General features: G+C 41.0%; 1 protein-coding gene across 1 annotated transcript in view; it reads left to right on the top strand.

Moving 5' to 3' along the window:
* The first annotated feature begins 2,592 nt into the window (after positions 1–2,592).
* Positions 2,593–19,095, top strand: part of tspan13a (tetraspanin 13a) — a 59,330-nt gene continuing 42,827 nt past the window's right edge. Inside the window, exon 1 of the mRNA XM_080207295.1 lies at positions 2,593–2,915. Coding sequence (XP_080063421.1) covers positions 2,853–2,915 — 63 coding nt within the window. The 5' untranslated portion in view covers positions 2,593–2,852. The remainder of the gene's footprint in view (positions 2,916–19,095) is intronic.

The raw sequence follows: 19,095 nt of genomic DNA, 5'->3' as shown, positions 1-19,095 counted from the left end.
AACAGGAAGTATCAGCTGAATGAGAATGAAACAGAATGCCCCAGTCACACCACAGAAGAACCTCGCTAAAAACTTTGGCGTTCACAACATTGGCAAAGTCAAAATCATTAAAATTAGTAGCCCATCTGGAATGAACAGGTTTATTTAGAGAACAATGACACAAAAATGTCACTTTGTCCCCTATAAACCAAATCAGCAACATACTGAAGATCAGCAACACTGGCTTCACAGACCTTGATTAATTTTGGTGAATGTGCTGGGTATTGAAATAGTTAGCTGCATATCCTAACTTTCAAGTATTAAGCAAAAATGAAATGTATGCTGCAGTATAAAAAGTACGCTGAGATACTAGCAGAGCTATTGAAACATTGCAGGAACATAGTCACAACAGAGTTTGCTGACCTATTCAGAGGATCGGGACTGCGGCGAACATCCAGGATGACTGGAGGTGAGGAGTAATCAACAAGCTGCCAAAGAGGTAGAACCTCAGTGACTTCAACAATTGGAGGGACATAATACTGCTACCTGTACCTGGCAAGGTCTTCAGCATGGTGGTCATTAACATGTTGAAAGTGGAAGTAAACAAGACCCTTTGTGAAGAACAGATGGCTTTCGGGGTTGGCAAATAAAGTAGATCTTTACATTTAGGAACATCTTGGAGCAGAGCCAAGCATATCAGAAGTCACTTGTTATCAATTTAATTGATTTCAAGAAGACTGTTGATAACAAACATTGGCAGTCACTCTGGTAGATTATAAGACAGTAGAATATCCCAGAGTGACATATTAACATCTTTATACCATGCCTCCAGCTGCTGCAAGCATGAATACGTTCAGTATCATTACAGGAGTCTGGCAATGCTGCATACTCTCCTTATTCCTTTTCTTCTTGGTGATTGAGGGAGGTGGTTGCAAACTTTGGCATTCTGTGAAAACACCAGTAGTTGACAGAGCAGTATTTCACAGATGACATTGCTGACTAGAGAACTGCACACACACTCCAATACATGAACACCAGTCTTGAGTGTCATGGCAACAAAGTTGGTCTACACACCAGCTTTAGGAAGATCAACAACTGGGTAACAACAAGGCCTTCTCAACGTCACTGGACAAAGAACACCAAAGACTTTCAACACTTCTCCTACCTAGGGGATAAGACCTCCAGAGAGGGTGATGTAAAAATCGACATCCACACAAGAATTGGGAAAACAGCATCAGTTTTACAGCAACTTCACAGGATCTGGCCATCCAACACCATCAACATGGCTGTGACACAATATGCCCATTAGTAATGCCAACTGCAATCTATGCCAGTTAAACATAGAAGAGAACAGCAAAGGTGTCACCTTAAGTTGGACATCTTTCACCAGTTTTGCCTATGTAAGATACTGGGCATCACATAGAGAAACAACATCACCAATGAAGATGTGTCACAGAGGATTTTTAAAGTTTTTTACAGTTTATTTGTTATTGTCACAAGTAGGCTTATATTAATACTGCAATAAGTCACTGTGAAAATCCCCTAGTCGCCTGGCATCCCCTGGTGCCTATGCTGATCCACAGAGGGAGAATTTAGCAATACACCTAACCAGCACACCTTTCAGACTGTGGGAGTAAACCAGAGCACTCAGAGGAAATCCACACAGACACAAGGAGAACGTGCAGACTCCACACTGACAATGACCCATGCCAGGAATCAAATCCCCGTCCTTGGTGCTGTGAGGCAGCCGTGCTAACAACTGTGCCACCATGCTGGTTAGTCAGAAGCACCTGTGGGATATTGTGACACAGAGACATCTAAGATTGGCAGGACATGTATTTCGCTTCCTGGACATTTGTTCTGCCAAATTTGTCAGCAGCAAGGACATCACAGATAGAAAAAGATGGGGGTGGCCAAAGACTTGGAAAAGTATATTTAGGGAGGACCTCAATAAACTGCAAGGGACTGGAGCTGGTGACTAAGCCTTGTTGCCAGCTGACCCACACGAAACCAGAGGATCTAAATCAGGTACTGAGATCAAATCATTTTTGAGTGAAAAATGTAATTTATTTTGATGTGCATGAATAATATAAACATTCTATACATTTCCAATAGGCATTCCATCCCTCTTTCTTAATTTTTTTATATTCATCTGTGGGACAAGAACATCAATAGCTGGCCAGCATTTATAGCCCATCTCTAGTTGCCCTGCGAAGGCAGTTGAGATACAATCACATTCCTGTCAGCCTGGAGTTACATTTAAATCAGACCAGGCAATGATGGCAGATATCCTTTCCTAAAGCACATTAGTGAACAAGATGGGTTTTTTCTGACAATCAACAACAGTTTCATGGTCATCAGCAGATTCTTAATTCCAGATTTTTTTTATTGAATTCAAATTCCACCACCTGCCATGGCAGGATTCCAACCCAGGTCGCCACACCATTAGCTGAGTTTCTGGATTAATACTCTAGCCATTGATGCCAGTGGCCCACCATTTCCCCATGTTCACAGCCCGACCCCGACCCCGACCCTGCTGACTGGCTCTTGTAGGACTTCACTCGTCATAGTCGGTCCCTCGGCTCATTCCCAGCAGTTTGAGGTTCGAAAGCAAAAGTCAGCTGATTGCAGGCGCCTGCGCATCGTTGGCGTTTCCGAGCAGCCTGTCTTTGCGATCCTGCAATTCTGAGGGAGGAAGAGGTGCCGCTGCTGCTGGGTTTGCGTCATTTTCAAGCCAATAGTTTGCCTGCCTGTGGAAGAAGGAAGGCTTTCTTGTGTTGCTGGGGCAGCGGAGCGGGTGCTGATTGTCCTTCGCCGTCCCCGGAGCTCGCGACTTCTCTGCACAGCTGTGTCCAGGGGGCTTGATTGTGAGGATGGTTTGCGGCGGCTTCACCTGTTCGAAGAACTCGCTGTGTGTGCTGAACCTGCTGTACATTGTGAGTACCTGCTGCTGTGGGAAGAGGGAGAGAGACATATGGCAGCAATCCCGCAGGGCTTGGAGATGACGGAAATGACTGAAAATATCAGCCCCCCCCCCCTTGAAATATTATTGCTTTGCTTCTTCTGATTTGCAATTGATATATTTGAAATGTTGATTTCCTCTCGGGCTGAATTTATATTCAGTGCAGTTGTTAGATAGAAGGTTGTTCGACCACCGTGCTTCATTCACCGCCCCGTTGTATATTCACATTGTACTTGTACATTCGCCCCCCCAGGTCCTATCCTTCACCCATCTATTACACCTTTTTTTTGTATGTGTGGTGATAGCCTGTGGTTTTTCATCTGTTCGAAACCCGTCGCACCGTCCCCGTGAAAGCACATTACGTGTTACACTCCTACATATGGGCTCTGGTAATATATTTGCATAAGCAGCAAAATATTCAGGAAGCTGTGTGGTTGGGCGTGTATCTTGCAACATTCAGCACTTGCACTACTGTGCTCGAGATTCGACATTTTTTAACCGAATTTTAGTATTAAGGACAATTTTAATGAGGCTGGAATTCATTGTACATGTTTTGGATAGTTGTCAATAACGTTAAGGTTAAAAGATGCAGTGCCGTACCCCATGTCATCCGTCTATTTTGTGAATAATTAATGCAGATGAAAAATGGTACCTTCTGGTTTTTGGCAGCATTTTCTGGATTGCAATGCTTAATCCTTTACAAGTGATCAGAGTGACGTGCATCTATTGAGAGTAAAATAAACCCGAGTTCAGACCAATGTCGTATGAGAATTGGTCACAAGTCTTGTGTGAAATCAGTGGCTCATTTATGGTCTTGAAATCACTCTTTGGAGTCTGGTACACTGTGTCAATTCTATGCAAAACTGAATTAATTTTTTTGTCAGTGTCCACAGTTAGTTCACTCAATTTCAGGAAGTGATAACATCAGTGTTAATTATTTCATTGCTTCCGAACGCCCAGTTTCTTAGTGAGATGATCATTATTTCTTAACTTAATTTGAACTTTTGGTAATTGTACAATTTTTAAAGATTTTTAAAACCAGTTTACTTTGCAAGTAATGACTCCTACTCTCTCTCTTACACCAGTAGCAGTAACTGTGACATGTTGATCCAGAATTTTTATCCTTAAGCAGTGAGATCCTGAGAAAATTGGCCAGATTGTTTGGAAGTTTATCTGCATATCAAAATGCATTATTCGAAGAAAAGTTTAACTTCCATGTTATTTTTCTTCAGAAAAGGGATGTTTACCAGTTAAATTAAGCAATTCCAGCAAAGGGTTCAGAGATTGTAATTCTGAAGATAAATGGGACATCGAGCATTAGAAATTGACACATTTGATTTATAGTTATCATATGCATAAGTATACAGTGAAAAATATTGTTTCCTGCATGCTATACAGACAAAGCATTCTGTTCACAGAAAAGGAAAGGAGAGAGTGCAGAAAGTAGCATTACAGTCACAGATGGGGTGTAGAGAAAGATCAACTTAGGTCCATTCAAAAGTCTGATGGCAGCAGGCAAGAAGCTGTTTCTGAATCATTTGGAACGTGACCTCAGGCTTTTGTATTTTTTTCCTGATGGAAGAAGGTGGAAGAGAATATGTCTAGGGTGTGTGGTTCCTTAATTATGTTGGCTGCTTTTCCGAGGCAGCAGGAAGTGTATATGGAATCAGTGAGTGGGAGGCTGGTTTGTGTGATGGACTGGGCTTCATTCACGACCCTTTGTAGTTTCTTGCAGTCTTGGGCAGAGCAAGAGCCCGACCAAGCTGTGAACATCCTGTTGACTTCCTCTTTGTGTGCGGTTTGTTTAAATACTTCTGTTGTATTTCCTGCCCCTGTCCTTAAGTGTGAAACCTACATTTGGAAGTAACTATTCTAGTCTTAAAATTGCTATGTAAGTAGTGCTTACAATTATTCAACGAAAAAAGAATTATTGTGTAATGAGAGCATGCCAATTATCGAATTTTTAAACTGGCAAGTGACAGAAGACTAAATTATTAGACTGTCTTATAGCCCAGTTAACATAAACATGGTACAACATTTTTAGGATGTAGATGAAAATTTTGTTAAAGTTACAAAAATGTTGGGTAATTTTAAAGTTCAGAGTTGGTCTTAATAAGCAGGGTACTTGCAGGGCAGACAAGGAAGAGATGGTTGAGAGTGAACACATTCAAAAGGGAGGGAGAGCTGAGGGTGAATGTACTAAAATCAAAAGGGAGTGATAGCTGAACGTAGGAATTGGTAATAAGTGAGTCATCTCGTAAACGTGATGTGGCCAGCCTAGATTCAGACCCTGAGTAAACAATCAGACCAGTAATTTCAGGGCCAGTATTGCCATGTCAGAAGGATAAGTGCTGAAGGATGCAGAGTAATAAGGGACATTGGATGAATTAACATTAATAAAATAAGCAAGACTGGTATAAACCACTGTGTAGATACCCTCCTGATTATGTGCGAACATGTGAATTTAAGCGACTTAGTCTTTCTGACCTGCTCTGCCATTCAATAAGATCATGGTTACCTGATTGTAATCTTAACACCATGTTCCCACCTACTGCTGATAGCCTTTCACCTCTTGCTTATCAAGAATCTATTTACAATCTATATTATCAATAGATTCCAAACACTGTCCAACATTGAAAAGATAAATTCCTAGCAGCTGGTTAGCAAAGCTGAGAGGGCAAAGACACCGCTTACGTGTCACAGGTTATGTTTATACCTGATTGTTCCTTAGGAAAGTGAATAGGTGGTAAATTATCAGAGCAATGTATACAGAATGATGAATTGTCAACCTAGAGCTAGAGTAGTATGTATTGAGGGAAAGTTAAAGGAATGCTGAAGGGGCAGATAGGAATTGACTGGTAATTGTCCATGTAGGGTTAAATGATGAAATTTAGGAAGAAATAAGATACAAAGAAAAAATTTAGGAAGAAATAAAAGATTGGCATTTAAAACCACAAATGAGGAATAGTTCACAACACCAGATCAATCATGATCTTGAATGGTAGAGCAGTCAGAAGGGTCTAAGTGGTCTACTTCAGCTCTTAATTTGTATGTTCACAGCAAATTGATAGAGGATGCAAACTATATTTTAAGCATAATTCCAGTATATAGGAATAAGAGCATTCACTCTGAAAATTAAGGTGAATGAGTAGCTTTGTAGCATGTTGTGAGCACAGCAGCATTGTTTTCATGAATACCTCCATCCTCCTGGAATAAAAAGGACAGGTTCAGAAGGCTAGAAGTAAACCAAATAAGGATAAAATCTTATAGGAATAGGACCACTGAAGCTTAAACCGCTGACCTATTAAATTGGACCGGTTGGGGTGGGTAGGAGCCTGGAGAAGCAGAATTCTAAACAAGATGGATTGTCAGGTAGAGGGCAGTCAAAGGTAGGCAAGAACACCATTTCACCAAAGGGCACATTAGAAACAAGGAATAGGTAGAAACTGGTGAATGCCCTCAGGGGAAAGACAGTAAGTTGTAAACATGCAAACACTATTCAAAATTACATTATAAAATCTGCCAGCTAGGAAATTAGGATGTTGCGGTATAACAAAGACATGATTTGAGTTGGAGGATGGAAATGAATATAACTGAAAGAGATGTGGATTATTCTAGAAAATAGAACAAACTAAATAGAAGTTGATGCAACCCTATATGACAGAAAGCCTTGGAGGTAAAATAGGTCAATTGTGCACAATGTAAAAAAAACTCCCATAATGGAACACTGTCAACAGACTTCTAAATGCAAAATTAAATGTAGATGCTAAGGGCATATTATTGGCTACCGGTTCAGCTTAACTTTCTATCTGGAGAGAATAAGTATGTGAAACTACAAAATTATTTTGATGAGAGTGTGATGACTAATATAAACCAGAAAAAAACAAGAAGTTTGAAGTCAAGTTGATTACGTCTAATGCATGTTCGCTTTTCACCTTTTTTTATTCTTTCATGGGATGTGGACTTCTTTGGCTAGGCCAATTTTTATTGCCCATCCATAATTGCCTTTGGAAAAAGTGGTGGTGAGCCATTTTGAACCACTGTTGTCCATGTTAGAGAATCATAGAATACTAACAATGCGGAAGGAGACAATTCGGTCTATCAAGTCTGCACTGACTCTCTGACAGAGTGCCTTACCTAGGCCCGCATCCTCCCCTTTCCTTGTAACCTCATGCATGTACTCTACTGATCCCCTTAACCTATACATTTTGCCAACTAAAGGGCAATTTAGAATGGCCAAATCACCTAACCACATCTTTGGACTGTGGGAGGAAACCAGAGCACTGGAGGAAACCCATGCAGACATGGGGAGGTCATACAAACTCCACACAGACCAGTCACCCAAGGCTGGAACCAAACCTGCATCCCTGTCACTGAGAGGCAGCAGTGCAAACCATTGTGCCACCCCTAAAAAGAGGCTATCTGACCCACCGAGTCTGTACCAACTTCCCAAGAGAACGCTCCACCTGGCCCTCCCATCTGCCCTATCCTTGTAAACCCACGTTCACCATGGCTAATCTATTAACCTGCTCATTTTGGGACACTAAGGGGAATTTGGTATGGCTTATCCATTTAACCTGAACATCTTTGGACTGTGGGGGCAAACCAGAACATGTGGATGTTCCACGTAGACATGGGGAGAACATGCACACTCCACACAGTCACCCAAGTCTGGAATTGAACTCTGGTCTCTGGCGCTGAGACTGAGCACTGCTAACCACTGTAGTGGTGTAGGTACACCGCAGTGCTCTTTGAAAGTAAGTTCCAGATTTTTAAACCCAGCAACAATGTAAGAATGGTGATAGAGTTCCAAATCCGGATGGCATGTGGCTTGTGAGGAGAGCTTGCAGGTTGTGTTTTTCCACTGCATCTGTTGTCTTGTCCCTCACTTCACATCTTGAGTTTAGCTCATTGTTCATGTTTGGATTAAGACTGTAATGAGGTCAAGAGCTGAGTGGCCCTGTAGGAAACAAAGATTCAGTGAGCAAGTTATTTCTGAGTAAGTGCTGCGTGATCCGTTCCATCACTTTGTTGATGACCATGAGTAGACTGATGGAATGGTTATCAGCTGGGTAGGATTTGCTCTGCTTTTTGTGGATAGAACATAACTGGATAATTTTTCACATTGTTGGATAGATATTGGTGTTGTAGCTGTACTGAAACTCGAGGGGCACAGTCCACCACCTTACACGATTGACTGTGGCAGGACTGCAGAGCTTAGATCTGATCGTGGGACCACTTAGCTCTGTTTATCACACGTTACTTCTGCTGTTTGGTATGCAACTGTGTCCTTTCCATCCTTAGTCCAAGTTGTATTCAAGGGAGAGTACAGATTCATTAGCTGAAGGAGGGTGATAGGTGGTAATCAGAAGGAGCTTTTGTTGCCCATGTTTGAGCTGATGTCATGAGACTTCGAGTCCAAATCAATATTGGCAGCTGCCTCCCAAATGCATGCCATATGCCACCACCACCTCTTGTGGGTTTGTCCTGTTAGTGGCACAGGAGCAAGAGTAGGCCATTCAGCCCTCTGAGCCTGCTCTGTCGTTCAGTGAGATTATGGCTGATCTTCGACTTCAGCATCATTTCCTACACTATCCCCTGCACTATTGAACATGTCTTGAACGTAATGACTGAGTCTCCACAACCTTCTGGGGCAGAGAATTCCAAAGGTTCACTGCCTTCTGAGTAAAGAAATTTCTCATTTCAATCTTAAATGGCCTACCCCTTATTTTGAGACTGTTCCTTGGTTCTGGATTCTTCACCAGCCCCGCCCCACCCCACCCTGCCCTGCCACCGCCACCCTTCCCAGACATATCCTTCCTGCACCTATCTTCTCAGGCCCAGTAAGAATTTTGTATGTTTGAATGAGATCACTGAGGTCTGTTCACATGCTTCTAAACTCCAGAGAATAAAGGCCTCAGTCTATTATCCTATCCTTATTGGACAATCCCTCCATTCCAGTATTCAACTTGCTTTTTTTTGACTTCCTGAATATAAGAAGTATAGAGTGATGCAAATTTGTAATTTAAGGGCTCTGTGATAATCTAAATTTCTGTGAATGCTTGCTTCACAGCATTACATTTGTTAGTGTACATCAATTTTCTCGGGTATTGTGATGTAACTGCAGGATTGAAGGTTCGTGCACAGTTGTTTATCAGAAAATAACTATAATTTGACGATGATCAAGTATGAAGTTAAGAACACTGAAGAAAAACAAGAGTTCAAGGTTAAAGGTATCTAAATGGGAACTGTTTTATTATAAGAAATACATCACTTCCTGACAGTAAGTTTGAGCAGGTGTTACTGAGTTAGAGATCGAGCGTAGTAATGCTCCTGACATTTTTTATTCCCTTGTTCAGCCAGATGGTGCTCACATGTGCACATTGGATCTGATTTTAGTTTCTCAACACACCTAAAAGGCTGTGCTGATTTCAAAGCAGCAACACCTCACTATTCAGCCCTATTTTACCTTGATACGCCAACTTCCAAGACCACGTGATTTAATATGTTAGAGCTTGTTAAGTATTTCTGCAAGGCAGCTTTAAGGAATGAAAGTATTGCAAGAAGCCTCACAACACCAGGTTAAAGTCCAAGGTTGATTTGGAATCGAGAGCTTTTGGAGCGCTGCTCCTTTATCAGGTGAGTGAAACAGCAGCGTTCCAAAAGCTTGTGCTTCCAAGTAAACCTGTTAGACTTTAACCTGGTGCTGTGAAACTTCTTACTGTGCCCACCCCAGTCCAATGCTGGCATCTTCACATCATGAAAATATAGTACATTTGCAGTTGGAGGAGGGCATTTTAAGGCAATAAAGAAATTGTAATATAAACAATGAGTAGATGATATATTATTGTTAAAATTAGCACAGGATTCAGGGTGTTTTAGGATTTGATTTTAACTTATGGTTGCATTTACTTTAGAATATGTTACTGGCAACTATTTACAAGCTATGATTAATGCTTCCATTATTTGGGGAGAAAAGTAAATAGGAAATACCTTATTTGTAGTTAGTTTGAATTGCCATAGAGAGCAGATATGCATTATTTTTAAAATTAATATTCAGTAGAACCCCATCAATGTTTCTGATTTTTCAAACAATTTAGTGTGCCTGCGTGTTTACAGTGGGTGTAGGCTTGAGAAATGATGCTTACAACTTTTTGTACAAATGGTAATGTTTAATCTGTCAGTTAATTTGTACACCTTTTTAATTTAATAGTGAACAGTAATTGCTGCAAGGTTTAGATATCTGCAATAAAATTATGCAGTGGGATAGAGAATATAATTTTTCCCTGTGGTGTACTGATGTTATGTAGAGTAGATTTTCTAGCACCAGCAGCTTACAAAGGGCTTCTGGCACATTGAAAAAAAGACTGTTTTTCTATTCTGTGAAGTAATTTCTGAAGTGTAATCGTTGTAGGAAACAATTACAGCAAACTCTTACAAGCAGCACTATAATAATGACTAGATAATTTTTTTATGATGTTGATTGAGAGAAAAACATTGGCCAGGACACCAGGGACAACTCCCATGTTCTTCAAAATAGTGGCATCTTTAACATCCAACCAAGTAAGTTAGGCTTTGCTTTAATGTCTCATCTGAAGAATGGCACTACTGGCACTGGAGTGTTGGCCTTGATTTTTTTTTAATGTGCTCAAGCCCTGGAGTGATACTTGATCCCTAATGATTTAAAGGCGAGTGTGTTACCAACTGAACATGGTTAGCATGTAAAACTTCAGTAATTTTGATGGGAGAGGAAGTGATGTGGAACACTGAGCAAGTAGCAAACTGGTTTTTTGAAACCAAAATCATAACAGATAGATAGTGATAAAAGCCACTCATAAGTGCTTTATTAAAAGGCCACGGCTACCCAAGGAAGGGAAATAAACCGTATGTTTGGAGCAATTGAAAGGCTTTGCAGTCATTTCAACTATGTGAGGGCTTGACTTATTTAGGTTAAAAAGGAGGCCTTAACGAATCTTCTGCACATTCACTGCATGGGCTTTATACAGCAACTATAAAATTGCAATGCATTCTGGAGCATTAAGAATTGATTCAATAATGAGGCCAAGGAATCTGAAGCACAGCTACACTTAATATGGCTGGCAAGAATCACCAGTTAGCTTTATTGTTGTATTTGAACCTAAATTAATATATTGCAAGGAAAGATGTACTGGTAGCTGTTGTAGAAGATACTATTAGAAAAGAACAATTGTTTGAGTGAAAGGAAAATGAGTTCTGTTTTGTTTAATCCTGGCTTTCTCCCTCAGTCCTAAGACTGTAACTTGTCTCAAGTAGTTACATGATTCATGTGTACCTTCATGGTAAGTCTTGACAGGCTACTCAACCACATTAAAGCTTAATACTGTTCTTGTCCAACACCCAACCATGCAGCTTCTGTAGGAATTTCTGGACAATGATCAGAACTGGGAATTCTGGCCACTTTCCATCTACCTAACTCAACAACAATTTATTTGTATAACACTTTTTAACATAATGCCCCAAGCAACTTCACAGGAGCTATCTTGGAGGATTATGAGGCTGAGGTTACAGAGCTAGGGAGGGGCAAGACCATGGATGGATTTGAAAACAAGGATGAGAATTTTAAAAGTCAAGCTGTTGCTTGATTGAAAACCAGTGCAGGTCAGTGAGCATGGATAATGGGGGAACGGAATAGCTAAGGCATGAGGTCATCCAAAATTCTGTTGCCTAAGTTTATAGAGAGTAGAATGTAGGACACCAGTTTGGAATGTCTGGTCTAGAAATAACAAAGGCATGAATAATGGTTTCAACAGCAGATAAGGAAGAGGAATCATAGAATCCCTAAAGTGTAGAAGGAGGCCATTCCACCCATCAAGTCTCATGCCCACTCTTCGCCCTATCCTCGTCACTGCATGTATTTGCCACACTAATCCCCCTAACCTACATGTCTTGGGACACTGAAGGGCAATTTAGCATGGCCAATCCACCTAACCTACACATCATTGGACTGTGGGAGAAAACCAGAGCTCCTAAAGGAAACCCATGCAGACATGGGGAGGATGTGCAAACTTCACGCTGGCAGTCACCCAAGGCCTGAATCTAACCTGGGTCTCTGACACAGAGGTAGCAGTGCTAACCACTGCCATTGTGCTGCTTGGAACGAAGTGATATTGGTGCAAATGGCTGATATTCAAGATGGCATGACTGAGTTTGGAAGTTTACTCGGAGTCAAATGTGACATGAATGTTGCGAACAGACTGGCTTAATCTCACTGTTGCCAGGGAGAGTGATGGAGTTGATAGTTAGGGAGTGGAGTTTGGAGCAGGGACTGAAAATAATGACTTAGAAATAGAAACCCTACAGTTCAGAAAGAGGCCATTCGGCTTATCGAGTTCGCACCGGCTACAATCCCACCGAGGCCCTATCCCCACATCCCTACATATTTTACTGGGTAATTCCACTAACCTATGCATCTCAGGACATTAAGGGACAATTTTAGCATGGCCGATCAACCTAACCCGCACAACTTTGGACTGCGGGAGGAAACCAGAGCACCCGGAGGAAACCCACGCAGACACAAGGAGAATGTACAAACTCCACACAGACAGTGACCCAAGCCGGGAATCGAACCCAGGTCCCTGGAGCTGTGAAGCAGCAGTGCTAACCACTGTGCTACTGTGCAACCATTTTTTTTGAAATGTGTGCTTTTTTTTATGACTATATTGAGTAATTTTAATATAATTTGGATCTTAACAGCATTTTCTTTGCATTTTTGATGTCGTGATTGTCAAAACAATTTTTTTTACAGTAAACAGTTGAGTAATTATTGTTTACATAGAAACATAGAACAGTACAGGCCCTTCGGCCCTCAGTGTTGTGCCAAGCTATGTACAAACCCAAGGTCAAGCTATTCCACTCCCTATCATTCTGATGTGCTCCATGTGCCTATCGAATAACCGCTTGAAAGCTCCTAAAGCGTCCGACTCCACTATCACAGCAGGCAGTCTATTCCACATCCCGACCATTCTGAGTGAAGAATCTACCTCGGACATCCCTCCTATATCTCCCACCGTGAGCCTTATAGTTATGCCCCTAGTAATAGCTGCATGCACCTGAGAAAATAGTCTCTGCATGTCCACTCTATCTATCCCCCTCATCATCTTATATACCTCTGTTAAGTCACCTCTCATTCTCCTCCGCTTTAAAGAGAAAAGCCCCCGCTGCCTCAACCTTTCCTCATAAGACCTATCCTCCAAACTAGACAGCATTGTGATATATCTCCTCTGCACTTTCTCCAATACTTCCACGTCCTCCTTCTGGTGAGGTGACCAGAACTGAACACAATATTCCAAATGTGGTCTCACCAACGTCCGGTATAGTTGCAACATGACCCCACGGTTCTTAAACTCAAACCCCCTGTTAATAGACACTAATACATTATAGGCCTTCCTCATGGCTCTATCCACTTGAATGGCAACCTTCAGACATCTGTGGATATGAATCCCAAGATGTCTCTGTTCCTCCACATTCCTCAGAACTCCGCTGTTGACCCTGTAATCCGCATTCAAGTTTGTCCAAACAAAATGAACCACCTCGCACTTATCAGGGTTAAAATCTATCTACCACTTTTTGGCCCAGCTCTGCATCCTATCAATGCCCTCCACCTCATCCACTACTCCACCAATCTTGGTGTCTTCAGCAAATTTACTAACCTATCCTTTAGCCCCCTCTTCCAAGTCATTGATAAAAATCACAAATAGCTCTGATGCCTGTAGTACACCACTGGTAACTGGCCTCCAGTCTGAAAATTTTCCTTCCACCACCACCCTTTGTCTTCTATGAGACAGTCAGTTACTTATCCAATTGGCCAAATTTCCTTCTATCCCACACCACTTTATCTTTTTCATGAGCCCACCATGGGGAACCTTACCAAATGCCTTACTAAAATCCATGTATATGACATCAACTGCTCTACCTTTGTCTACACACTTAGTTACTTGCTCAAAGAATTCAATCAAATTTGTGAGGCAGGACTTACCTCTCACAAAACTGTGCTACCACGGATTAAACTGCATCTTTCCAAATGGTCGTAAATCCTATCTCAGGACCCTTTCCATTAACTTACTGACCACCGAAGTAAGACTAACTGGCCTATAATTACCAGGGTCGTTCCTATTTTCTTTCTTGAAGAGAGGAACAACATTTGCCACTCTCCAGTACTCTGGCACAATCCCCATGGACAGTAAGGACCCAAAGATCAAAGCTAAAAGCTCCACAATCTCATCCCTTGCCTCCCAAAGTATCCTAGGATGTATGCCATCTGGCTCAGAGGACTTATCGACCCTCAGATTTTTCAAAATTGCTAATACGTCTTCCCTTAGAACATCTACCTCCTCCATCCTATCAGCTTGTATCACACACTTATCCTCAGAAACATGGCCCCTCTCCTTAGTGAACACTGAAGAAAAGTATTCAACACCTCACCTATCTCTTCTGACTCCATGCACAAATTCCCATTACTATCCTTGACTGGCCCTAACCTCACCCTGGTCATTCTTTTATTTCTCACATGAGTAAAAAGCTTTCGGGTTTTCCTTTTTGACCTACCAAGGACTTCTCATGCCCCCTTCTAGCTCTCCTAAGCTCTTTCTTGAAGTCATTCCGAGCTACCTTGTAACCCTCAAGCGACCCAACTGAACCTTGTTTTTTTCATCCTTACGTACGCCTCTTTTTTCCTCTTTAACAAGACATTCAACCTCCTTTCTGAACCATGGTTCCCTCACTTGGCCATTTCCTCCCTGCCTGCCAGGGACGTACCTGTCAAGGACATGCAGTATTTTTATCCTTGAAAAAGCTCCACTTTTTGTTTGTGTCCATACCTGACAGTTTCTGTTCCCATCTTATGCTTTCTAATTCTTGCCTAATTGCATCATAATCACACCTGCTCCAATTATAAACCTTGCCCTGCCATGTGACCCTATCCCTCTCCATTGCAATAATGAAGGACACTGAATTGTGGTCACTATCTCCAAAGTGCTCTCCCACAAACAAATCTAATATTTGGCCTGGTTCATTACCCAGTACCAAGTCCAATGTGGCCCCACCTCTTGTCGGTTTATCCATTATTGTCAGGAAACCCTTCCGCACACACTGTACGAAAAGTGTCCCATCCGAACTATTCGACCTATAAAGGTTCCAATCACTATTTGGAAAGTTAAAATCACCCGTGATAACTACCCTGTGACCTCAACACCTATCCATAATCTGCTTTGCCATTTCCTCATCCACATCTCTCTTACTATTTGGGGGCCTCTAGAAAACTCCTAACAATGTGACTGATCCTTTCCTATTTCTAACTTCAGCCCATATTACCTCAGTAGGCAGATCGCCCTTGAAATGTCTTTCAGCAGCCATTAAACTATCCTTGATTAACAATACTACTCCTCCACCTCCTTTACTGCCTTCCCTACTCTTACTGAAACATCTATACCCTGGAACTGCCAACAACCATTCCTGTCCATGGTTCTAACCATGTCTCCATAATGGCCACAATATCATAGTCCCAAGTACCAATCCACGTTCCACGTTCCAAGTTCACTTACCTTATTCCTGATGCTCCTTGCATTGAAGTAGATACACTGGGTATACTGTTAAATGTAATGTAGTAATCCAGAATTTTCAACCGCTATATTATGCTCAGTCATTTAGCACACTACCTGATGCTAGGGTGCTAACATTTGAACGAGCTTGAAAGGGTATTGAAAAGGTTACAAATTGGGAAAGAATAGTGAAATGATCCTGTTTGGACAGTGATAGGAGTTAAAGGATAGACCTTACAGATTTCTAAATTTATTCATTTTACAGCATGTGGGCATCACTGGCTGGGTCAAGAATTTATTACCCATCCCTAAATGCATTTTAGGGATTTCGGAGGGCATTTGAGAGTCCCTCCATTTCAGAGGGCATTTGAGAGTCAATCACATTTCTGTGGGTCTGGTGTCACATGTAGGCCAGAGCAGGTACAGGTGGCAGATTTACTTCCCTAAAGTGAAGCAGATTGGTTTTTCCGACAATCGACAATGGTTTCATGGTCATTAGTAGACTCTTAATTCCAGATTTTTTTTACTAAATTCAAATTATAAACGGTGGATTATTACATGTGCAAATCAGCACAGATAAACAGATTGGGGTGGTGACATATAGTTGAAGGAATAGTGTGAGAGAAAAAGGAGGATTCTGTTTTTTTGGAACACACAACAGTATTGTGAGTGGAAGGAACTTTACTTTTGGGACAGGCTTCACCTGAATTAGGGTGGGACTGAGGTCCTAGTGTGAAGGATAAATAGGGCATTGACAAAGGGTAGACGTTAGTAATAGAGAGGAGGCTCAGGTGGAAAGCTTGTGTCGATAATAGTTCATAAACAAACTGAGCCAAGGGAGACACGAAGTAGGTTTAATGGGCAAGTATGACAATTGGCAGGACTTGACGATTAGTTTTTCCAGTTGTGGCCTCAAATAATCCTTGTCATTAAAATTATTAGTGAATACAAGATAGAAAGCCACATATCCAAATTTACTGATGGCACAATGGTAAGTGGCCAGTTTAAGCAGTGTAGATAAAATAATCAGTGAAGTGAATGGGTGATTCTATAGGAATCAGATTTCAGCGTAGACAAATGTGATATCATCCATCGTAGACTGAAAAAAAGATTGAAAAGGGTATTTTCTAAATAGTGAAAGTGAGAAACAGTGCATCCTAAACTGCCAATAACAGGTGCTGAAAATATTCAAAAAGGTTAATGGAGTTCTTGCCTTTATGTCAAGAGGAATCAAATATAGTTTTTGGAATCATACTAAGTTGTAAAAATCTAGTCAGACCACATTTGAATACTATGAGAGATTGCAGGCATCACTCCTGAAGAATTATAAGTAGGCCTTGGAGTGCAGTGTAGGTTTACCAAAATGACACCTGGACTCCAGGGGTTAAATTGAGAACAGTTGCACAAATTAGATTGTGTTCTGTGAAGTTTAGAATATATTGATGTGATTTGTTTGAAGTTTTCAAGATAATAAGGGAAAACATAAAGTAGGTTGAAAAAACTATTTCCATTGGTTGTGGAGTCTCGGACTAGCGGGGACATGGTCGTAAAATTAGAACCAGACTTTTCAGAAGTGAAATTAAAAGAAACACTTATTTTCTCTCAGAGTTGTAGAAGTTTGGAGTTCTTCTCAAATAGCAATTTCTGCTCGATCAGTTGTTGATTTAAAAGCTGAGATTTATAGATTAGGGATATGGGGCAAAGGTAGGAGTTAAGCTTCAGCTATGATTTCATTGAATGATAGCATAGGCTTGCTGGGCTAAACAGCCGACTCTTGTTGCCATGTTCCTAGGTGTAAAATGTGCTTTATTGTGGTGTGTTCTTATGTAAACCGTGAATTATTCTTTGCAAATGGTTTCTCCACTTTCACTTTATTGAAGCTTACCAGTTCAATCTTATGACTCAGGCAGGTGGAGTGAGTGTAATTTGCTATACGTAGGGCATCTTCAGTAGACATCCTTGACCTTTCCCAACCTTTCATTCTTCAGTTAAATCTGCCATTGGGATTTGCATGCAGAAGGCATACCATCCTAATTTAAATATATATGCATTTGCCACTAACTCCAATTATAAAATAATTATATACTAAGGTAATATTTCCTTGTAGCATTTACTTATTGCTTTGCCCTATGGAGTCAGAGGCTGATCATTGGTGTGATCTGCATTCTCGTTGTATGGGCCTTTATTTTAAGTAATTCCAGCCCCCATCTCGGATCTTTTTTTCCTTACCCTTTGAGTTAACTGCCTGCCCGTCATCACCTCTTAATCTATATAAATTCTTCTAACGATATAAATGATTTTTTAGAGCCACTTTTTTTTTTGCAATTATTGAGGTCACTTCTTGGTATCATCTGTATCAGTTAAACCACCTCAGCATTACTTCCTTGTGCATGTTCACCTCAAAAGACAAACACTTCATTGAGTCAATAACAACTCCAAATTCAGAAGTGCCAAACTTTTGGCCTTACATTTGTCATATCTCTGCAATTGTTGATTAACTTATTCTCTTGCTTCCAGTTTTGAGGCATTTGTTTCCAACATGATTTCATCATTTTCCTATTCTTGTCATTTCCCTGATGTGGTTACTATCTTCAGCTTACTAAGTCCAAGGGATGCAAGCTGAGTTGTACCTGTGTTATCGGTCAGTTGCTTGATCTGACTTGACCACATGCAGGTCAGATTAATCCCACTTTGCTCTTCAAATAGTTTCATTATTCTGAATGGCAAAAATAATAACAGGCTCCTTTTCTTTACTAATACTTTACTAATAACTACTAATAACTATCCCATCTCACTCCATACTAGTAAGTGTGTAGATTTCTTAGTGTCCAAATCAAAGACAATTTGTTCAGCTGCCTCCATTGCATCTCTTCACACTTTAAGACAAACTTACTGTCGGTCTCATATTCTCATTTGCCATGAATCCTTATCTCTTACTCTAAACACCTCCTCCACAACAGCCTCAAACCTCCCCCCTCATCCATTGTTTCCATCACCTTCCCCAGTCTTACCAGTCAACTGGCCATGCATTCAACAAGTGTGATTAAGCTTGCTGATAAAATTTGTGACATCATTACTGTTCCCACAGCACTAGGGACATCAGATACAGATTACTTGACTGTTTTGTGCAACATCCCAGTGCTATGTTGAAGGGTGTCTCTAACTTTGCTATGACATGGAAGTCCTTCTCCCATTTATGCACCAAGTTCTTCCTCTTCAACCTCATAGTGTTCAATGCAAGCTTCAAAATCTGTCCATCTGTCTTTTTGCTTGGCATTCTTATTCGAACAAACCAATCTCAGACTTCAGTGATACCTTCCATTTTCCTCTCTGCAGATTGGTGTTTGTGGCATACGAAAGATCTGCATTAGGAGGAGTAGATGGGGATTATTATTTTGGTTTGACGCACAGCATGTGGGGAATGAGGGGAACAAATTTTTCTTTAGACATTTTTGTTCTTCTATCTCAATGGCTAGAATATTTGCTGTGTTGGTTTTTCCTCCTTCATGCCCTTAAAAAAAATCCTTTATTTTGTCGTACTTTTGTTTGTCTGCACTTATTATCATGTGGATTATTTAA

The sequence above is a fragment of the Carcharhinus amblyrhynchos genome, chromosome 2 (genome assembly GCF_965287045.1).
Source record: "Carcharhinus amblyrhynchos chromosome 2, sCarAmb.v2.hapA, whole genome shotgun sequence".
NCBI lineage: Eukaryota > Metazoa > Chordata > Chondrichthyes > Carcharhiniformes > Carcharhinidae > Carcharhinus > Carcharhinus amblyrhynchos.
The sequence above is the reverse complement of the archived record's forward strand: the minus strand, read 5'-3'. Positions and strand labels throughout refer to the sequence as shown.